This window comes from Bubalus bubalis, chromosome 12, assembly GCF_019923935.1.
Source record: "Bubalus bubalis isolate 160015118507 breed Murrah chromosome 12, NDDB_SH_1, whole genome shotgun sequence".
NCBI classification, from domain to species: Eukaryota; Metazoa; Chordata; class Mammalia; order Artiodactyla; family Bovidae; genus Bubalus; species Bubalus bubalis.
Window position 1 is genome coordinate 67,716,342 of NC_059168.1, and position 23,768 is coordinate 67,740,109.

The following is a 23,768-nucleotide window of genomic DNA, read 5'->3' on the forward strand; positions in this document are numbered from 1 at the left end:
AAAATAGAAACAGGGTATTGATTAAAGAAATTGTATTATGTCTACATATAGAAATTTCTGTAGCTGTTAAAAATATTGTAGGTAAATACTGACTTGGAAATATATTCAGGGTGTGTTCATAAGTGAGCAAACACACTGATCTCAGGACCCCTTTGCCTTCTTAAATTATTGAAGACTTTTTGTTTTTGCTGGTTACATCTATTAATATTGACCATATTAGAAATTAACACTGAGGATATTTAAAAATAAACATCTGTTAACTTATTTTAAAAACAATAAAAACTCATTGCATGCTAGCAAAAATAACAATTTCAGGAAAAATAGCTTTATATTCCAAAACAAAAAAAGTAGTAGTGAGATGATTGGCGTTGTTTTACATTTTCAAATCTCTTTCAGTTCAGTTCAGTTCAGTCGCTCAGTCGTGTCTGACTCATTGCGACCCCATGAATCGCAGCACGCCAGGCCTCCCTGTCCATCACCAACTCCCGGAGTTCACCCAAACTCATGTCCATTGAGTTGGTGATGCCATCTCATCCTCTGTCGTCTCCTTCTCCTCCTGCCCCCAATCCCTCCCAGCATCAGGGTCTTTTCCAGTGAGTCAACCCTTCTCATGAGGTAGCCAAAATATTGGAGTTTCAGCTTTAGCATCAGTCCTTCCAATGAACACCCAGGACTGATCTTCTTTAGGATGGACTGGTTGGATCTCCTTGCAGTCCAAGGGACTCTCAAGAGTCTTCTCCAACACCACAGTTCAAAAGCATCAATTTTTCAGTGCTCAGCTTTCTTCACAGTCCAACTCTCACATCCATACATGACCACTGGAAAAACCATAGCCTTGACTAGACGGACCTTTGTTGGCAAAGTAACGTCTCTGCTGGTGTCTGCTTAATGCAAGACAGCTGGATTCTCATATGTGCTTCTGCATTCACCTTGTTGCGATACCTGGTGTTGGTTACAGTAGGAAGAAAACCTGGTCTTGTACAGATAGGTAGTTGGGAAGGGGAGGAGTATTTTCATAACCTTTTCACATAACTGTGGATCTGTAGACATGTTGAGCAGGCTTTGGAAAGCTCCACTGGACAGCTGTAAGGTGATGAGGGTGTAATGTCAGATCCCAACGTCTTAGTGTTCTTCTGAAGTTGGTTTCGAGGACGTGAGCCCCCTGAGAGGGTCTTGGAGACCTCAGGCATCCCTGGACGTCACCGAGGGCAGCTGGTTTCTGTTACTGGAGCAGCTAAGCGGAGCACTTCCTTGTCTCCCAGGACCTGTTGGACGACTTGAAGTCAGAACTGAGTGGCAACTTCGAGCAGGTGATCCTGGGGATGATGACACCCACGGTGCTGTACGATGTGCAGGAGCTGCGAAAGGCCATGAAGGTTCGTGCTCCTCTCCTCCTGCTCTTGGGGCTGGGGGTGCAAAGGCGGACTGCCGCCGGGCTTTCTCAAAAAGCCGTGATAGAGGCCTGAGAGTGTGGAGGAGGAGGGTGTAGGGGAAGGATTTTCCTTCATTTAAGACAACTTGAAAACAGGACATTACAGTCTAGCAACTGTAGCTTCAAAGTTGTTTCCCCAAAAGTTAAGAAATTCTTTCTTCCCTGTGGCCCACTGGGGAGTGATTATACTTGTGGTTGTTGTGTAACTCCAGACAATTTCTTGCCATATTAGCTCCTTTTTTGAGATATGGAACTTTTGACTGACACCGTGAGGGCCTCTTGGGCTGCTGTAAGCTCAGAACCTGCCAAGAGTTCTCAGCCTCCCAAGATGCTAGAGCTACTGTGCCCTACGCCAGGCTCTGCTGATTTTTAGCAACCAAGTACAAAATTCAATTATGACTGCCCTCCTCCCTCACATCAATGAATACTCAGGCTCATGGAAGGTTCTGGGCTAGTCACTGGGAAACAGAGATAATAGCCTTTGCCAGAAGAAGACTCTGCCCTTCAAAGGAAAAGTACAGGGGAGACCAAGGCAAGACAAAACCCCCAGAGGGTAGAAACTATTCCTAACCAACACCCAAAAACAGCTCATGAAATGTTTGTTATGACTAATGAACATGTTGGAATCCGGATAAGAAAGTTAAAAATGAGCAAATCCTATTGCTGGAACTAGGTGAGTTGTCTTTATTCTCTGCAGATTTCTGGTTGTATTCCTCCTGTGTCTGGGACTCAACTTGGTAACCTGACTCATAACACCCTCTCCTCTGGCTTTTACATTTAGGGAGCTGGCACGGATGAGGGCTGCTTGATTGAGATCCTGGCCTCCCGGACGCCTGAGGAGATCCGGCGCATAAACCAGACCTACCAGCTGCGTATGTAGCATCCTCAGGGGCCTTGGTGGAGGCCCTGTCCTCTGAGAAATAGACTGGAGCGGGAGGTTACCCACTGAAACACTGACCACGAGGGAGCCTCAGCTACAAGCTCCGCTGTCAGGCAGATCCCTATTGATCCAAATGACTGTTGGCTTTTCGAGACTTCTCAGGTGTACCTGCCTCTCTTCTTAGGCTATCCAGTGAAGTGTTTACTACCCTGAAAGCTGAAAAGCTGTTCTTTAGTATCAAGCAGAAATCAAAGGTGTTTATTCAAATGTGGTGGTACCACTGAATCTTAGCTTTCCAGGGAGTGCCCTGGAGGAGCAGGCTCCTCAATTTCTTACCTTCAGACTAGGCTGTAGGTCCCGCAGCCACCTCCAGTGGCAAGACTCCCCTCTTAAAAATCTCCAGAGGAGCCTTTGAAAGAGGCATGCCTTTTTGACCTAAGAATATAATAAAACATGTCCAAAGGTTCAGGTCCCACAGTGTCATCTATATTAGCTTAAAATGTCCAGCAGAGTGGCTAAACAAAATTTGGCACATCCATACAACATAATCATCAAAATGTATATCGGAGGACGTTATTAAATTACAATGATTGGTATGGTATATGGATAAGGGAAAAAGACAAATCATAAAATGAGATGCTGTGATCCCATTTCTTAAAGAAACAAAAATAATATGTGATGTGGGGAAAATGAGGAAGGATATTCACCAAAATGTTATCAGTGATTATTTCTGGGTAATTAGATGAGGTTTTATTCACCGCCTCCCCGCCTCCCCGCCGCCCCTCTGCCCCCGCCACTTCATTTAACTCATTCAGTTTTTCCTAAGTTTTCTGTAATAAATGTACAGTTCAGAAGAAAGAAAACAAAACAGTAAGAGTTTTTTGGTGGGTGTTCAGAGTGGGAGATTCGAAACCTGGGAGTCTGGTTCTAGCGCTGACTGCCTGTGGTCTTCGCCCTGCGGACAGCCCGCTGCTTGTCCCCAGACACAGGTTCAGAAGCTCCGCCCTGTTTGCCTTTCCTCATGCTGTTTAACCAGCTCTCTGTGTCACTGCAAACCACATTCAGGATAGATCCCTAGAGAGTAGGAACCACGAAAGAGGGGATCACAGCCCTGCCTTCTCAACCCCCAATGTAAGCAACAAGAGCATCTTGTCTCTGCTCTAATCATCAACTTCTCTTGACCATTTTACCAAGACTTTAGTTTTTCATCAGCTGTGTATGGGCTGAAGATGAGCTGCTTCAGTAATCAGGCTGGTCCAGGAGAGGACGGAAGACTCTGGGGTGTGACCCGGTGCTGGGCAGAGATCTTCACTCTGATGTCACTAATTTGACTCTCTTGCTAGAATATGGGCGGAGCCTTGAAGATGATATTCGCTCTGACACATCATTCATGTTCCAGCGCGTGCTGGTGTCTCTGTCCGCTGTGAGTTGCTCCCACCTTTGATGGGGGTGGGGGGGCGGATTTATTGAGATGTTCACTCTCTACCTGCTCTTCCAGCCTTTCTCAACCTTTCAACCTCCCAAATGGGAATTTTTCCCTGTGTTTTTCTGAAGCCTCTCTGTTATTTTATATTCTCTCCTTTAAGACTCTAGCTAGTCATGCATCCCCATTTTTTCTCATTTATACATACAAGCACTTAATATATGCCAGACAATCATTACTCAGTGCATTGAAAGTTAGGAATGTGGTTAAAAGGCAGTCTTGGGCTTTAAGAATTTATATTGTCAGAAGGGGATCTAGCAGGCCCATGTGTTGCTATAATAAAAGCATGAAAGTATGTGCCAAAAAAGAGGCACAGAGTAGAAGAAAGGTTCAAGGAGAGATTTTGGTTGCCAAAGCAAAGAAAAGGCTTCATGGCAGAGGTGCTGGCTGAGAGAGGACTAGGAGGGTTGCTGGAATTTCAAGAGGCACAGGTGTGTGGGGGTACATTCCAGGCAGAAAGAACAGTGAGGACAAGACAAGGCATCAGGAAACACGGAGCAGGTTCAGGGAACAGTTGGCTGAGCCACTGGACTAGTAATTCTAGGAGTCAGGTGAGAAAATGAACCAGGGTCCCATGTTGGGGAGAGTTTGTGCTTTTTTCTGGAGAGCTGTGGGGAGCCTCTGAAGGTTTTGGAGCAGTCGAGTGATGTGATTGGAACTTCTTAGAAGAGTAATGTTATAGCGGTGTGTCCGATGAATTGAACCAGAGGAGGGGAGCCCAGGCAGGAGGTTACCTTGGTATTCCAGATATTGTGAAGAAAGCAGGTCTGGGCCAGTGTGGGGGCAGGGATGCCAGAAAAGAGAGATGGATTTACAAGCATTTCACACAACTTCACAATTTTATCTTTAGGCCTGACCTCCTTCCAGAGTGTGAGACTCTCATTTCTCACTGCCTTTTCCCTGTTTCCTTGTGGATATTTTGCCATCACTTCTGTCCACTGAGCCCTCCTAAACTATGCTTGAACTCATTTTGCCTCCAAACCAGCTCTTCTTCCTCCCTCATCTTTTTCTATTACTGTTGTTTCTGTTTTTCCAACAACCAAGGCAGAAGCCTGGAAAGCATCTCCAACTCCCACCTTGCTATGTCTCTGATGTTTACTTAATAATGCCAAACCTGCTTTTCTCTTCCTTTTATTTTTTTATTTTGGCTGTGCTGGGTCTTCTCTGTGGTGTGGAGCTCTTTGTTGTGGCATGCTGTCTTTCTCTAGTTGCAGTGTGCGGGCTTCCCTAGGTGTGGCATGGGGCCTAGAGCACACAAGCTCAGTAGTTGTGGCACTCGGGCTTAGTTGCTTCGCAGCATGTGGGATGTTAGTTCCCCAACCAGGGATCGAACCTGAGTCCCCTGCTTTGGAATGCAGATTCTTAACCAGTGGACCACCAGGGAAGTCCCAACCAGCCTGCTTTTCTTCCTTCCTACCCATTTTTTCTTTTCCTCCCAGATTTACCACTGCAGAGCCATGTCTAGATTGTAGCATATTGGAATAGCCTAGTGATAAAATAGTGTAACAAACCAGAGAAAAGTAGCCCATTTTGCCATACTTTGGCATTCCTCTACCCTTCAGTCCTGCCCTCCTGGTGTTGGTGAGGGACAGGGCACTTTCGGGTGCTCCTCAGGCCCCCACTGTTGGCCCCAGAGTCTCTTGATTCTCCTCTTTTCCCAGCCTGTGTGGCAGAGTTGATCAGCATAAAGTTGTCAGTTAGGGAGACTTAAGTCAGCTGGCTGGGAAGACATGGGAGTGGAGGGAGAGGAGGAAAAAGGGGGGTATGGTCCTGGAAGGAGCTCTCACCAGGCCATATTTGTCCTCCTGCTCCTTCAGCTGTCAGAGACACCCACACAGCATCAGGGAGCCACACCAGGCTTGCCCTCTGTTTGATCAGGTCAGAGCCATGGGAGTAATGCAAACACATTTGAGGACATCTGCCCTTTCTCCCTAAGCTACACTCATGCCCCTTCTGTCTAATTACCCTGTCCTTGGGTTCCCAGACATTCTGTCTTATCAGAGCACCCAAATCTTCTTGGGTCCTCTCTCAATCTCTGTGGTTTGTTTTTCTCATCCTCAGGGAGGCAGGGATGAAAGCAATTATCTGGATGATGCTCTCATGAGACAGGATGCCCAGGTTAGTAGAACTGCAGCTTCTTTCTTCTCTTTTGCCAATAAGACAGGCCGAGTTGGTGGACATCTTCTTATATTTCAAGGAATATTGGCCAGGCTGGAATTTGTTATGAAAAAAGATTCGCACAGGTGCCTTTAATAGCAGAAGTTTCTTGCAGAGATACCTGGGGCTTGGGGCTGGCTTAGGGCATCAGTATAAAAGCATTCCTGGGTTCCAGATTTTCTAACATTGGGACCATGGTGTGGCTGCCCCCACAGAATCACAGAGTGTCTTCTGAATCACTAGGAGATAAAGGGACCTGCCTATGCTTTGTTGACCTCATCTTTTTACTTCCCCAAAGAGAACATTTAATACAACCTATGTAAAATGGGTAAAACTAATACCAAACCCTAAGAGACAGTTGCTTCCCTGGTATCCAGCCCGCTGATGGCTGCCCTGAAACCAACTAATGGTATTTTTACTGTGACCAGATAACACTAAACATAATAACTAATAAAACCTAGTAAGGACCTGGTTTTGTCCTTACCAGGGGCCAAACACTGTTCAAAACTCTTTACATGAAGTATGTCATTGAATCCTTAAAATAACCCTGTGAACTAAGTATTGCTATTCCTATGTTATGGACAAGGAAATTGAGGCTCAGAGAAGTCAATATCTTGCTCAAGTTCCCATAGATAATAAATGACAGAACTGGGATTTGAACCGATGCAATTTGGATCTAGACTTTGTTAACCAGTATATGACCTTAGAGAGAGATTTGTCCTATACAGGATGAGGGGCAGAGGATAAGATGTTTTAGATCACATCACTGACTCAATGGACCTGAATTTGAGCGAACTCCAGGAGATAGTGGAGAAGAGCCGAGACTGACATGCTACACTTCATGGGGTTGCAAAGAGTCAGACACAATTTAACAACTGAACAACAATGAAGCACTCAGAATTGTATGGGAAAGAACCTTTTGCTTTCACTAGAAGTGAAAGGAGTATACGAGTCCTAAGAGTTCTGAAGACTCAGGGAAGCCCATCCCGTAAGGAGATACAGGAAATTGCCTTCAATCCAGAAGCTTTGAGGAAGGAGAAGGTATTAAAACTCTCAGATGCTTATGTGAATTTCAGCTACCTCTAGGAGAACATTTGGGGGCATGCTGGAAGGAACCTCCATGGCCCAGGTGAATCCTGAATTTAGTTTTTTTAATTAACTTATTTATTTTAATTGGAGGCTAATTACTTTACAGTATTATAGTGGTTTGTGCCATACATTGTCATGAATCAGCCATGGGTGTACATGTGTTCCCCATTCTGAATCCCTCTCCCACCTCCCTCCCTATCCCATCCCTCAGGGTCATCCTGTCTTATGCATTGAACCTGGACTGGTGATCTGTTTCACATATGATAATATACATGTTTCAATGCTATTCTCTCAAATCATCCCACCCTCGCCTGCTCCCACAGAGTCCAAAAGACTGTTCTTTACATCTGTGTCTCTTTTGCTGTCTCGCATATAGGGTCATCATTACCATCTTTCTAAATTCCATATATATGCGTTAGTACACTGTATTGGTGTTTTTCTTTCTGACTTCATTCTGTATAATAGGCTCCAGTTTCATCCACCTCATTAGAACTGATTCAAATGAATTCTTTTAATGGCTGAGTAATATTCCATTGTCTATATATACCACAGCTTTCTTATCCTGAATCCTGAATTTAAATGAAGAGTTAGTGAGCAATTTATTCCTGAAACATTATATCCATTGTCACTTTTTTTGTGGGCTTGCCAGGTGCTAGGCATTGTGCTAACTACTTTAAATTTTTTCCTTATAATAAATCTATGAAGTAGATATTACTTCTGTTTTGTAGTCTAGGAGACTGATTCTCAGATTTAAATAACTTGTATAAGATTACATAACTTATGGAATTGGGCTCTTTGACTCTAGGTCTGTATGATTTTTTAAAACCATGCAATTCATATTACAAAGCTACAGTAATCAAAAGAGTGTGGTATTGGCATTAAAACAGACATACAGATCAATGGAATAGAAGAGAAATCTGAGAAATAAACCTACACATGTATGGTCAATTAACTTATGAAAAAGGAGCCAAGAATATACAAGGGCAAAAGATAGTCTCTTCAATAAATTTTGTTGGGAAAACTGAATAGCCCTAAGCAAAAGAATGAACCAGAACTGACTACCTTACTCCATACACAACAATTCACTCAAAATGAATTAATGACTTCAAAGTAAGACCTGAAACCATAAAGTTCCTAGAAGAAAACATAGGTGATAGGCTGCCTTACATAGGTCTTAGCAATTATTTTTTTAATCTGATGCTGAAAGCTAAAGCAACAAAAGTAAAAATAAACAAGTAGGACTGTATCAAACTAAAAAGCTTCTGCACAGCAAAAGAAACCATCAACAAAATGAAAAGGCAGCCTATTCAATGAGAGAAAATATTTGCAAATCATATATCTGATAAAAAGTTAATATCTAAAATATGAAAAGAACCTGTACAACTTAATAGAAGTAACCAAACAATGCAGTTTTAAAATGGGCAGAAGATCTGAATAGACATTTTTCCAAAGACATCCAGATGTCCAACAGACACATGAAATGATGCTCAACATCACTAGTCATCAGGGAAATAAATGCAAGTCAAAACCACAATGAGATATCACCTCACTCCTGTCAGGATGGCTGTCATCAAAAAGACAACAAACAGCAAGTGTTGGCAAGGATGTGAAGAAAAGGCAACCTTTGTTCACTGTTGGTGGGAATGTAAATTGGTGCAGCCACTATGGAAAACAGTATGGAGTTTCCTCAAACAAAATAAAAATAGAACTACTTCATGATCCAGCAGTTTCACTTCTTCTATCTGCCCCTCAAAAATGAAAACACTGACTCAAAAAGACATATGTACCACCTAATTCATAGGAGTATTATTTACAATAGCCAAGAAATAGAAACAACCTAAGAACCCATCAGTAGATGAATGAAAGAAACGATTGTGTATATGTACAGTAGAAGAATGCTCTCTAGCCATAAAAAGAATGAAATCTTAACCATGTGCAAAAATGTGGATGGATCTAGAGAGCTATATGCCACCTGAAATAAGCCAGAAAGAAAAAGACAAATACTGTATAATCTCACTTACATGTGGAGTTGAAACAACAACCAAGGAAAAATCAAGCTTATAGATACGGAGAACAGACTGGTGGTTGCCAGAGGCAGGGGTGGAGGTGGGCAAAATGGGTGAAGGAGGCCAAAAAGTACAGGCTCTGTTATGAAATAAAGAAGTCATGAGGGTGTAATGTACAGCATGGCAACTACAGTTAATAATACTGGGGGCTTCCCTGGCGGTCCAGTGCTTAAGACTCTACTCTCACTGCAGCAGCCACAAGTTTGATCCCTGGTCGGGGAGCTAAGATCCTGCATGCTGCACAGTGCTGCCAAAAGTAAATAAATAAAATTGTGTTAAAAAAACAATAATGCTATATTGCATACTTGAAAGTTCCAAAGAGAAGAGATCTTAAGAGTCCTTATCATAAGAAAAAATACTTTGTAATTATATATGGTACTAGATGGTAACTAGACTCATTGTGGGGGTCATTTTACAATGTATACAAATATAAAATTATTATGTTCTACACCTGAAACTAACATAATGTTATATGTCAATTATACCTAATTTTTAAAAAACACAACAAACCATGCAGTTCAACAAATACTTGGGAGTTCTTCAAGGAGCATAGTTCTCCTTGGAAGTGACCAGGTGAAAAGGTGCTTAACAACAAATATGGGCTGGGGGAAGTTGGAAGGACCAGAACTCATTTTTCTGTGTCCTCCAAGTCTTACAACGAAACAAGGAATTTAAGAACTACTCTCCAAGGTTTCCACTCTTCTTCCAAAATAAAACAGGAAGAAAATCTGGTCAGCCTTTGTTCTTTAAGGTACATCAGCAAAGGGACATTTGGGTATTATGGAACTGGATTTTGGGGCAAGTAAATGAGTTTGTGATGAAAAGACTTACCAGGACAGGTGAAATTAGGTAGTAATTTATTATCAAAGGTAGACAATTTTAAATATAGAGAAGCTAAATGTCTAATTTTATCAATTCTTGAGATGAAAACTGCACTCAAGGAAATACAGGTAATGTTCAGAATTCCTACTTGAAAAAGAAATTTATAATGTACTAAAAGCACATTGAAAATGCCCTTCAGAGCTTTTGTTAGAATATGGCACATATTTGATTCCCTTTGAAAAACAAACCAGGAAATACAAAAATAGAAATCTGCATCAAAACTGGAAACCATGCCAGATGGGCAGCAAAGCTGGGCCAAGGATGCAGGAGTTATTCCTTCCCCAGAAAAGAGGTTCACACACACACACACTGCCCCCAATGGAAATAGACAGAGTGGCTTCCTGCAAATGGGGAGACTCCTCAGGGAAGACTTGGGCTGTGTCTCAGCCGCCTCCACTGAACTTGCAGCAAGTCCTCCTGATTGAAATTCATCCAGATGAAAAGTGAGGAGCTCAAAGAAGAATCCATTGCACCGTGTTCTGTGGAGAAAACCAGGTCTAGATAAACTGTTTATCATTTCAAGATCAAAGATCATGAATATCCACTAATCTCAACTCAAATACTATGTGGCCCATGAAGAAACTGGGGCCCAAAGGGAAGCAAACAGGGGCTCACTTTAAGGAAGAGACAGATTTCAGATCGCTCTGGATCCTGACATACGTAAGAGAATGACAGATTTTAATTAACTAAACAAGAGCTTTAAAAAAAAAAAAAAAAAAGATGCAATGACAAAATAAAGGAGCTGAAAATGGAGCCGCATGAAAACAAGCAGAGATAAAGAGAAGGCTAGATGAGTGGAGGGGAAGTGTTCTTAGAAACAAAGAAATGAGACTTCCTGGTGGTCCAGTGGTTAAGAATCTGCCTTCCAGTGCAGGGGACTCAGGTTCAGTCCCTGGTGGGAAACTAAAATCCCTCATGCCCAGGGGCACCGTGACTATTGACCTTTGTGCTCTAGAGCCCGTGTGTCACAACTAAGACCCGATGCAGCCAAAAATAAATAAACATTCTAAAAAGAAACAAGGAAAGACAGAATAAACGTTTATTAGAAGCGGCACTGTTCAGAAAGGACACTGCACAAAACAGTCATTGTTGTCAAAGACAATGCTGAAAATACCTCCAATTTTCAGGAGAAAAAAGACAATCACATAAGATGAGGACTATAGAGGAAAGACAGTGGAGATTAGAATCTCAACAAGAAGGGTATGGACAGACTTGCCCTAATGTATAGTTAAATGTACAATAAATGTACAAATGAATTAAAGCATGTGGTCCTGGTGTAAGATAGGGAGAAGTCAATGGGATAATTAGAAAGTCTAAGAGCAGAACCAAGCCTATGTGAGAATATACAGAAATACATACAGAATATATGCATTTCCAGTCAGTGAAGAAAGCACAGGTTACTCAGTGGAGTTGGAAAAATTGGCTAACCATTTGGGCAACAATAAAGTTAGATCCCGACTTTCACCTGACAGCATAATTAATTCCAAATAGATTGAAGTTTTTAGCATAAATAAAGTAAGCCATAAAGGTAGTATAAAAAAGTTAAATATTCTTTTTTAAATGTGGGACTGGGAAAGGATTTTGTATGCATTTTCTCTTAAGATAGAAACCATTAAGGAAAAGGATTGGTAGTTTGGCTAAATTTTAAAAAGAAAGAATTGTTTTACCAAACAATACTACAAACAAAATTAAAAATCAAATGTTAGAATGGGGAGAAATTTCACCCTATGTATAGTAAGCTTAATATGAAAATATATAAGTAAACTACAGTTTCAATACTGTTACTGAAACATTCATATTTGTTCTGAATAAGAATGCCCCATTTCTTTAAAAAAAAAAAAAAAACAACATTGGACATTAGCAGACAACTCAAAAAAAAAAAAAGAAAAGAAAAATAGAAATGGCAAATACACCAAAAAAATGACCAACCTCACTGCTACTGCTAAGTCACTTCAGTCGTGTCTGACTCTGTGCGACCCCATAGACTGCAGCCCACCAGGCTCCCCCATCCCTGGGATTCTCCAGGCAAGAACACTGGAGTGGGTTGCCATTTCCTTCTCCAATGCATGAAAGTGAAAAGTGAAAGTGAAGTCGCTCCGTCGTGTCCGACTCCAGCGACCCCATGGACTGCAGCCCACCAGGCTCCTCCATCCATGGGATTTTCCAGGCAAGAGTACTGGAGTGGGGTGCCATTAAGATACCATTTTCTACTCATAACTAAAACTTTACCCTTTTCAAGTTAGTTTTTCTGGTATTTTACAAAAGTATCATTCTGTGGCAGATGGAAAGTTCCATGTTTGCCACATGTTCCAGTTACAATTGCTGTGTAACGAACCACCTCAAACTTATAATGTCAGAGGTCTTAGCTGGGAAGACTTGAACAGCTAGAGGTGGCTCAAATGGCTGGGGGCAGGAGTCTCCATCACTTGTGTCTGGCGTCTGGGCTATGAACCGGGGCTCACCTCAGGCTTCGAAAAGGTCTCCTACCTGTGGCCTCTTCCGGTGGCGTGGGCCTCCCAGAGCATGACGGCTGCCTTTCAAGAGGGACCACATAGAAATCCAGCATTCCATGAGAACCAGAGCTGCCTGACCTTTATGACCTAGCCTCAGAAATCAGTGTCACTGCCATTGTATTGATTGAAGCAGTCACAAGCCTGCTGAGAACCAAATTTGAAAAACACTGAATTAGATAAACCTTTTGTGCCCTCCCAGCTTTAAAATTCCACAGTCCTCTCTATGGGAAAAAGAATCTAGAAAAGAGTGTATATATGTATAACTTATTCATTTTGCTAAACACCTGAAATTAACACAACATTGTAAATCAATTGTAAAATGATAAAATTCCATGGTTTTTTATGAGAACTGACTGAACTGAGAACTGACTCTTTAATCATGTGGCAGCAGAGAGGAAGGTGAAGAAACAGCTGAGTAGATGGAGGTAAGCCCAAGGAGCGACAAAATGTATCCGTGAAGGGTATTTTGAGAAATTTAACAAGCCAGCTGCTGGTTATAAATGAATAGTGGGGAGAGAAGCCACGTGCCACTAGAGAGAAGTAAATCACGGGTTATTCTAGAGTGGTGGTGTCCAGTAGAACTTTCTTTAATGTTGAAAATGTTCTACACCTTCTGTGTCTAGTATGGGTAGCCACTAGCCACACGTGACCACTGAGCACTTGACGTGTGGCTAGTATGGCCGGGGGGTTGAATTTTAAATTTTCTGTAGTTAATTAAAATTCAAATAGCCACATGTGGTTAGTGGCTACCATATGGAACAGCCTGAGTCTAAGCATTCCTTTTGGGTCTTAAACCAAAGTCTGCATGTTTGCTCTGACTCTCCGGGAGATATCATAGAGTTCCATTAGTCTTATACCTAAGGAAAAATCCTGAGTCATTTCCACTCACTGCCAACACCACTTCTACCCCTGTCACCAGGAAAATAAGCCAACTCCCACTCTTTGAAGTTCTGGAAATATTTACAGATGTTCTGGCACCTTCTCTGTTGTGTTTTAAACTCGTGCTTTGTTTGGCTTCAGGACCTGTATGAGGCTGGAGAGAAGAAATGGGGGACAGATGAGGTGAAATTTCTAACTGTTCTCTGTTCTCGGAATCGAAATCATCTGTTGCATGGTAAGGCACTTGCTTTTTTTTTCTAAAGAAACTATTTGAAAGATAGTGAAAATGATATTACCCGTAACTGATAAACTTTTTTCCTTTACTTGGTGCAAAGACCTAATTATACTGAACTGTCTTAAATGTCTTAGCTTGGAAATTGTTGAGTGCAATGATATGCGTGAGAGTCAATTGCTGGAAGATTAATTATGAGTAATTAGCAGATATGTTCATAGAAGTTTGGCATTCCAGTTTGTAGGAAACTCACTTCCATAGTCAATCTTTTTTTCTAAAGTAGCTCCATTTAAATTTAATTATATAAGACAAAATCTTTAGTACATCAACAAGTATTAAAATAGAAATATTGGTTGACATGTATTCCTATTTAACATCCAAGTTGTAAAAGCTAATAGAAGTAATTTCCTTAGGGGGTATGTTGCAGAAGATGAAGAGTGGATAATTTCAAATTTCGTTTCCTATGTGTAAAGTTTCTGTTTTGCTTCTGATAGTGCTAGTCTTTGTAATGTACTTTTGAGTTCTTTGGGGAAAAGGCACTATACAGTTGTAGAATATTTGTTGTCTGGTTTATTTTCTTCCTGTAAACAGTGATAAAGGTTTAGTAAGATATTTCATCTTTTATATAAGCTCTCTAGGTCTTTATGCTATATCCTAATTTTATAAACTCATCATGCCCTCATAATCACTCACACTTTACAAAACTGGTAAGAAATTTGAGGCGAATGAGTTTGCTAAATTGAAAACTTTAAAAAATAATTGAAAATTACAATATATTTGAAAGTTGCAATTATTTCAGGTATTCCACACTGACAGTAAGTGATTATTCCAGTTATTAAATGTCATGAACTATCATCAGATGCAGGGCTTCCCAGGTGGCTCAGAAAGAATCCACCCGCCAAGGTAGGAGACCCAGGTTCAATTCTTGGGTCAGGAAGATGCTCTGGAGAAGGGAATGACAGCCCACTCCAGTATTCTTGCCTGGTGAATCTTCACGGACAGAGGAGCCAAGCATGCCACAGTCCATGGGGTTGCAAAGAGTCAGACACGACTGAGCACACAAGCATCATTAGATGCACCAACTTCTGATTCAGCTCCCTATTTTTTTGCCTTCCCTTGCCTGATTATTAATAAAGTACATCTCCCCCTGGTGATACTTTTCAGGAACTGCATGTCCTCAGAAGTGGATTTAATGCAAATATTAATATATTTTTAACAATTTCGCTTCTAGGCACAAGTCAGTGGTGTAACTTGTGCTTGTAAGCCACTGGAAGGAAATCTTTTAAGCATTATTTGAACCAAGAAAACATCATAGTTTTCTTACCAACCAACAATAGTGAGGATTCATAATAACTAAAATTTTGTTAATTCTCTATCTTCCAGGTGCAGTGCTTAGTATATTATAAGTATTGTTTGCTGCAACATAACAATGAAAGCAGATATTATTTTCCCCATTTTCAGTTCAGTCGCTCAGCATGTCCAACTCTTTGCAACCCCGTGGACTGCAACATGCCAGGCCTCCCTGTCCATCAGCAACTCCCAGAGTTTACTCAAACTCACGTCCACTGAGTCGGTGATGCCATCCTCCACTGTCCCCTTCTCCTCCCGCCTTCAGTCTTTCCCAGCATCAGGGTCTTCTCCAATGAGTCAGTTCTTCGCATCAGGTGGCCAAAGTATTGGCGTTTCAGCTTCAGCATCAGTTTTTCCAATAAATATTTAGGACTGATTTCCCTTAGGATGGACTGGTTGAATCTCCTTGCAGTCCAAGGGACCCTCAAGAGTATTCTCCAATACCACAGTTCAAAAGCATCAATTCTTCGGCACTCAGCTTTCTTTATAGTCCAACTCTCACATCCATACATGACTACTGGAAAAACCATAGCCTTGACTAGATGGACATTTGTTGGCAAAGTAATGTCTCTGATTTTTAATATGCTGTCTAGGTTGGTCATAACTTTCCTTCCAAGGAGTAAGCGTCTTTTAATTTCATGGCTGCAGTCACCATCTGCAATGATTTTGGAGCCCCCCAAAATAAAATCTGTCACTGTTTCCACTGCTTCCCCATCTATTTCCCATGATCTTAGTTTTCTGAATGTTGAACTTTAAGCCAACTTTTTCACTCTCCTCTTTCACTTTCATCAAAAGGCTCTTTAGTCCTTCTTCGCTTTCTGCCATAAGGGTGGTGTCATCTGCATATCTGAGGTGATTGATATCTCTCCCGGCAATCTCGATTCCAGCTTGTGCTTCCTCCAGCCCAACGTTTCTCATGATGTACTCTGCATATGTTAAATAAGCAGGGTGACAATATATGCCCTTGATGTATTCCTTTCCCTATTTGGAACTAGTCTGTTGTTCCATGTCCAGTTCTGTTGCTTCCTGACCTGCATACAAATTTCTCAAGAGGCAGGTCAGGTGATCTGGTATTCCCATCTCTTTCAAAATTTTCCACAGTTTATTGTGATCCACACAGTCAAAGGCTTTGGGATAGTCAATAAAGCAGAAATAGATGTTTTTCTGGAATTCTCTTGCTTTTTCAATGACCCAACAGATGTTGGCAAGTTGATCTCTGGTTCCTCTGCCTTTTCTAAATCCAGCTTGAACATCTGGAAGTTCACTGTTCACGTACTGTTGAAGCCTGGCTTGGAGAATTTTGAGTATTACTTTGCTAGCATGTGAAAGAAAGAAAATGAAAGTCACTCAGTCATGTCCGACTCTTTGGGACCCCATGGACTATGCAGTTCATGTAATTCTCTAGGCTAGAATACTGGAGTGGGTAGCCTTTTCCTTCTCCAGGGGATCTTCCCAACCCAGGGATGATTGAACCCAGGTCTCCCACATAGCAGGTAGATTCTTTACCAGCTGAGCCACAAGGGAAGCTAGCATGTGAGATGAGTGCAATTGTGCGGTAATTTGAGCATTCTTTGGCATTGCCTTTCTTTGGGATTGGAATGAAAACTGACCTTTTCCAGTCCTGTGGCCACTACTAAGTTTTCCAAATTTGCTGGCATATTGAGTGCAACACTTTCACAGCATCATCTTTTTTTTTTAATTTTATTTTATTTTTAAACTTTACAATATTGTATTAGTTTTGCCAAACATCGAAATGAATCCACCACAGGTATAGCCGTGCTCCCCATCCTGAACCCTCCTCCCTCCTCCCTCCCCATTCCATCCCTCTGGGTCGTCCCAGTGTACCAGCCCCAAGCATCCACTATCGTGCATCGAACCTTGACTGGCGACTCGTTTCATATGTGATATTATACATGTTTCAATGCCATTCTCCCAAATCTCCCCACCCTCTCCCTCTCCCTCTCCCACAGAGTCCATAAGACTGATCTATACATCGGTGTCTCTTTTGCTGTCTCGTACACAGGGTTATTGTTACCATCTTTCTAAATTCCATATATATGTGTTAGTATACTGTATTGGTGTTTTTCTTTCTGGCTTACTTCACTCTGTATAATAGGCTCCAGTTTCATCCACCTCATTAGAACTGATTCAAATGTATTCCTTTTAATGGCTGAGTAATACTCCATTGTGTATATGTACCACTGCTTTCTTATCCATTCATCTGCTGATGGGCATCTAGGTTGCTTCCATGTCCTGGCTATTATAAACAGTGCTGCGATGAACATTGGGGTACACGTGTCTCTTTCCCTTCTGGTTTCCTCAGTGTGTATGCCCAGCAGTGGGATTGCTGGATCATAAGGCAGTTCAATTTCCAGTTTTTTAAGGAATCTCCACACGATTCTCCATAGTGGCTGTACTAGTTTGCATTCCCACCAACAGTGTAAGAGGGTTCCCTTTTCTCCACACCCTCTCCAGCATTTATTGCTTGTAGACTTTTGGATCGCAGCCATTCTGACTGGTGTGAAATGGTACCTCATAGTGGTTTTGATTTGCATTTCTCTGATAATGAGTGATGTTGAGCATCTTTTCATGTGTTTGTTAGCCATCTGTATGTCTTCTTTGGAGAAATGTCTATTTAGTTCTTTGGCCCATTTTTTGATTGGGTCATTTATTTTTCTGGAGTTGAGCTGTAGCAGTTGCTTGTATATTTTTGAGATTAGTTGTTTGTCAGTTGCTTCATTTGCTATTATCTTCTCCCATTCTGAAGGCTGTCTTTTCACCTTGCTTATAGTTTCCTTTGTTGTGCAGAAGCTTTTAAGTTTAATTAGGTCCCATTTGTTTATTTTTGCTTTTATTTCCAATATTCTGGGAGGTGGGTCATAGAGGATCCTGCTGTGATGTATGTCGGAGAGTGTTTTGCTTATGTTCTCCTCTAGGAGTTTTATAGTTTCTGGTCTTATGTTGAGATCTTTAATCCATTTTGAGTTTATTTTTGTGTATGGTGTTAGAAAGTGTTCTAGTTTCATTCTTTTACAAGTGGTTGACCAGTTTTCCCAGCACCACTTGTTAAAGAGATTGTCTTTAATCTATTGTATATTCTTGCCTCCTTTGTCAAAGATAAGGTGTCCATATGTGCATGGATTTATCTCTGGGCTTTCTATTTTGTTCCATTGATCAATATTTCTGTCTTTGTGCCAGTACCATACTGTCTTGATAACTGTGGCTTTGTAATAGAGCCTGAAGTCCAGTAGGTTGATTCTTCCAGTTCCCTTCTTCTTTCTCAAGATAGCTTTGGCTATTCGAGGTTTTTTGTATTTCCATACAAATTGTGAAATTATTTGTTCTAGCTCTGTGAAGAATACCGTTGGTAGCTTGATGGGGATTGCACTGAATCTATAAATTGCTTTGGGTAGTATACTCATTTTCACTATATTGATTCTTCCAATCCATGAACATGGTATATTTCTCCATCTATTAGTGTCCTCTTTGATTTCTTTCACCAGTGTTTTATAGTTTTCTATATATAGGTCTTTAATTTCTTTAGGTAGATATATTCCTAAGTATTTTATTCTTTCCGATGCAATGGTGAATGGAATTGTTTCCTTAATTTCTCTTTCTATTTTCTAATTATTAGTGTATAGGAATGCAAGGGATTTCTGTGTGTTGATTTTATATCCTGCAACTTTACTATAATCATTGATTAGTTCTAGTAATTTTCTGGTGGAGTCTTTAGGGTTTTCTATGTAGAGGATCATGTCATCTGCAAATAGTGAGAGTTTTACTTCTTCTTTTCCAATTTGGATTCCTTTTATTTCTTTTTCTGCTCTGATTGCTGTGGCCAAAACTTCCAAAACTATGTTGAATAGTAATGGTGAAAGTGGGCACCCTTGTCTTGTTCCTGACTTTAGAGGAAATGCTTTCAATTTTTCACCATTGAGGATAATGTTTGCTGTGGGTTTGTCATATATAGCTTTTATTATGTTGAGGTATGTTCCTTCTAGTCCTGCTTTCTGGAGAGTTTTTATCATAAATGGATGTTGAATTTTGTCAAAGGCTTTCTCTGCATCTATTGAGATAATCATATGGTTTTTATTTTTCAATTTGTTAATGTGGTGTATTACATTGATTGATATGCAGATATTGAAGAATCCTTGCATCCCTGGGATAAAGCCCACTTGGTCATGGTGTATGATCTTTTTAATGTGTTGTTGGATTCTGATTGCTAGAATTTTGTTAAGGATTTTTGCATCTATGTTCATCAGTGATATTGGCCTGTAGTTTTCTTTTTTTGTGGGATCTTTGTCAGGTTTTGGTATTAGGGTGATGGTGGCCTCATAGAATGAGTTTGGAAGTTTACCATCCTCTGCAATTTTCTGGAAGAGTTTGAGCAGGATAGGTGTTAGTTCTTCTCTAAATTTTTGGTAGAATTCAGCTGTGAAGCCGTCTGGACCTGGGCTTTTGTTTGCTGGAAGATTTTTGATTACAGTTTCAATTTCCATGCTTGTGATGGGTCTGTTAAGATTTTCTATTTCTTCCTGGTCGAGTTTTGGAAAGTTGTACTTTTCTAGGAATTTGTCCATTTCTTCCTCGTTGTCCATTTTATTGGCATATAATTGTTGATAGTAGTCTCTTATGATCCTTTGTATTTCTGTGTTGTCTGTTGTGATCTCTCCATTTTCATTTCTAATTTTATTGATTTGATTTTTCTCCCTTTGTTTCTTGATGAGTCTGGCTAATGGTTTGTCAATTTTATTTATCCTTTCAAAGAACCAGCTTTTGGTTTTGTTGATTTTTGCTATGGTCTCTTTTGTTTCTTTTGCATTTATTTCTGCCCTAATTTTTAAGATTTCTTTCCTTCTACTAACCCTGGGGTTCTTCATTTCTTCCTTTTCTAGTTGCTTTAGGTGTAGGGTTAGGTTATTTATTTGACTTTTTTCTTGTTTCTTGAGGTATGCCTGTATTGCTATGAACTTTCCCCTTAGGACTGCTTTTAAAGTGTCCCATAGGTTTTGGGTTGTTCTGTTTTCATTTTCATTCGTTTCTATGCAAATTTTGATTTCTTTTTTTATTTCTTCTGTGATTTGTTGGTTATTCAGCAGCATGTTGTTCAGCCTCCATATGTTGGAATTTTTAATAGTTTTTCTCCTGTAATTGAGATCTAATCTTACTGCATTGTGGTCAGAAAAGATGCTTGGAATGATTTCTATTTTTTTGAATTTACCAAGGCTAGATTTATGGCCTAGGATGTGATCTATCCTGGAGAAGGTTCCATGTGCGCTTGAGAAAAAGGTGAAATTCATTGTTTTGGGATGAAATGTCCTATAGATATCAATTAGGTCTAACTGGTCTATTGTATCATTTAAAGTTTGTGTTTCCTTGTTAATTTTCTGTTTAGTTGATCTATCCATAGGTGTGAGTGGGGTATTAAAGTCTCCCACTATTATTGTGTTATTGTTAATTTCTCCTTTCATACTTGTTAGCATTTGTCTTACATATTGCGGCGCTCCCGTGTTGGGTGCATATATATTTATAATTGTTATATCTTCTTCTTGGATTGATCCTTTGATCATTATGTAGTGACCATCTTTGTCTCTTTTCACAGCCTTTGTTTTAAAGTCTATTTTATCTGATATAAGTATTGCTACTCCTGCTTTCTTTTGGTCCCTATTTGCATGGAAAATCTTTTTCCAGCCCTTCACTTTCAGTCTGTATGTGTCCCCTGTTTTGAGGTGGGTCTCTTGTAGACAACATATGTAGGGGTCTTGTTTTTGTATCCATTCAGCCAGTCTTTGTCTTTTGGTTGGGGCATTCAACCCATTTACGTTTAAGGTAATTACTGATAAGTATGATCCCGTTGCCATTTACTTTATTTTTTTGGGTTCGATTTTATACACTGTTTTTGTGTTTCCTGTCTAGAGAATATCCTTTAGTATTTGTTGGAGAGCTGGTTTGATGGTGCTGAATTCGCTCAGCTTTTGCTTGTCTGAAAAGCTTTTGATTTCTCCTTCATATTTGAATGAGATCCTTGCTGGGTACAATAATCTGGGCTGTAGGTTATTTTCTTTCATCACTTTAAGTATGTCTTGCCATCCCCTCCTGGCTTGAAGAGTTTCTATTGAAAGATCAGCTGTTATTCTTATGGGAATTCCCTTGTGTGTTATTTGTTGGTTTTCCCTTGCTGCTTTTAATATTTGTTCTTTGTGTTTGATCTTTGTTAATTTGATTAATATGTGTCTTGGGGTGTTTCGCCTTGGGTTAATCCTGTTTGGGACTCTCTGGGTTTCTTGGACTTGGGTGATTATTTCCTTCCCCATTTTAGGGAAGTTTTCAACAATTATCTCTTCAAGTATTTTCTCATGGTCTTTCTTTTTGTCTTCTTCTTCTGGGACCCCTATGATTCGAATGTTGTAGCGTTTAATATTGTCCTGGAGGTCTCTGAGATTCTCCTCATTTCTTTTAATTCGTTTTTCTTTTATCCTCTCTGATTCATTTATTTCTACCATTCTATCTTCTAATTCACTAATCCTATCTTCTGCCTCTGTTATTCTACTATTTGTTGCCTCCAGAGTGTTTTTAATTTCATTTATTGCATTATTCATTATATATTGACTCTCTTTTATTTCTTCTAGGTCCTTGTTAAACCTTTCTTGCATCTTCTCAATCTTTGTCTCCAGGCTATTTATCTGTGATTCCATTTTGATTTCAAGATTTTGGATCAATTTCACTATCATTATTCGGAATTCTTTATCAGGTAGATTCCCTATCTCTTCCTCTTTTGTTTGGCTTGGTGGGCATTTATCCTGTTCCTTTATCTGCTGGGTATTCCTCTGTCTCTTCATCTTGTTTAAATTGCTGAGTTTGGGGTGTCCTTTCTGTATTCTGGCAGTTTGTGGAGTTCTCTTTATTGTGGCGTTTCCTCGCTCTGTGTGAGTTTGTACAGGTGGCTTGTCAAGGTTTCTTGGTTAGGGAAGCTTGTGTCGGTGTTCTGGTGGGTGGAGCTGTATTTCTTCTCTCTGGAGTGCAATGAAATGTCCTGTAATGAGTTATGGGATGTCTATGGTTTTGGGGTGACTTTGGGCTGCCTGTATCTTGGAGCTCTGGGCTGTGTTCCTTGTTGCTGGAGAATTTGCTTGGTATGTCTTGCCCTGGAACTTGTTGGCCCTTGTGTGGTGCTTGGTTTCAGTGCAGGTATGGAGGCATTTGATGAGCTCCTGTCAATTAATGTTCCTTGGAGTCAGGAGCTCCCTGGAGTCAGGGTTTGGACTTAAGCCTCCTGCTTCCAGTTATCGGTCTTATTTTTACAGTAGTTTCATAGCTTCTCCTTCTATACAGCACCATTGATAAAACATCTACGTTAAAGATGAAAAGTTTGTCTACCGTGAGGGTCACCCAGAGTGGTTCACAGCGTTACATGGAGAAGAGAAGAGGGAGGAGGGAGTTAGAGGTGACCCAAATGAGAGGAGGTGGAATCAATAGAGGAGAGAGTGGGCTATCCAGTAATCTCTTCCTTATGTGCACTCCACAACTGGACCACTCAGAGTTGTTCACAGAGTTATACAGAGAAGAGAAGAAGGAGGAAGGTGACAGAGGTGGCCAGAAGGATAAAAGGGGGGAATGAAAAGGAGGGAGACAGATCCAGCCAGTAATCATTCCCTAAGTGTTCTCCACCATCTGGAACACACAGAAATTCACAGAGTTGGGTAGAGTAGAGAGGGGTTAGGGAGGAGACACAGGCGACCTGGTGGAGAAAAAGGAGAGTCCAAAGGGAGAGAGAGCAGTTAAGCCAGTAATCTCGCTCCCTAGTGATAAATGGGTACTGAAGATTGGGTTCTTAAAGGTACAAAATTGGTAACAAATACATAAAAGCAAAAATTAAAAATCTAGAGTAGAGTTTGGAATTTCAAAAATACAATGTTAAAGAAAAGAAGAAGGAAAAGAAAGAGAGAAAAAACGAACAAACAAAAACAAACAAGGTTGTGAAAATTATAAAGAAAATATAGGTTCAAAATTGATAACAAATACCAAAAAGCAAAAGTTAAAAATCTAGAGTAGAGTTTGTAATTTCAAAAATACAATGTTAAAAAAAGAAGAAGAAAAAGAGAGAGAAAAAAAACAAACAAGAACAAAGTCGCATAAATTATAAAGAAAATACAGGTACAAAATTGATAACAAATACCAAAAAGCATAAATTAAAAATCTCCTTTCAAAGACTTGGGTTGCTTTTCTGGGTGCCTGATGTCCTCTGCCGGCATTCAGAAGTTGTTTTGTGGAATTTACTTGGTGTTTAAATGTTCTTTTGATGAATTTGTGGGGGAGAAAGTGTTCTCCCCATTCCTACTCCTCTGCCATCTTAGCTCCTCCCTCCGCATCATCTTTTAGGATTTGAAATAGCTCAACTGGAATTCCATCACCTCCGCTAGCTTTGTTCGGAGTGATACTTCCTAAGGCCCACTTGATTTTGCATTCCAGGATGTTTGGCTCTAGGTGATTGATCATTCCATCATGGTTATCTGGGTTGTGAAGATCTTTTTTGGATCAGATCAGATCAGTCGCTCAGTCGTGTCCGACTCTTTGCGACCCCATGAATCGCAGCACTCCAGGCCTCCCTGTCCATCACCAACTCCCAGAGTTCACTGAGACTCACGTCCATCGAGTCAGTGATGCCATCCAGCCATCTCATCCTCTGTCGTCCCCTTCTCCTCCTGCCCCCAATCCCTCCCAGCATCAGGGTCTTTTCCAATGAATCAACTGTTTTGCCACCTCTTCTTAATATCTTCTGCTTCTGTTAAGTCCATACCATTTCTG

General features: G+C 40.6%; 1 protein-coding gene across 1 annotated transcript in view; it reads left to right on the forward strand.

The window, feature by feature from the left end:
* The window catches only part of ANXA4 (annexin A4), an 81,251-nt gene that overhangs the window by 48,488 nt on the left and 8,995 nt on the right, over positions 1-23,768 (forward strand). Inside the window, exons 5-9 of the mRNA XM_025261290.3 lie at positions 1,263-1,376; positions 2,214-2,304; positions 3,656-3,735; positions 5,857-5,913; positions 13,523-13,616. Coding sequence (XP_025117075.1) covers positions 1,263-1,376; positions 2,214-2,304; positions 3,656-3,735; positions 5,857-5,913; positions 13,523-13,616 — 436 coding nt within the window. The remainder of the gene's footprint in view (positions 1-1,262; positions 1,377-2,213; positions 2,305-3,655; positions 3,736-5,856; positions 5,914-13,522; positions 13,617-23,768) is intronic.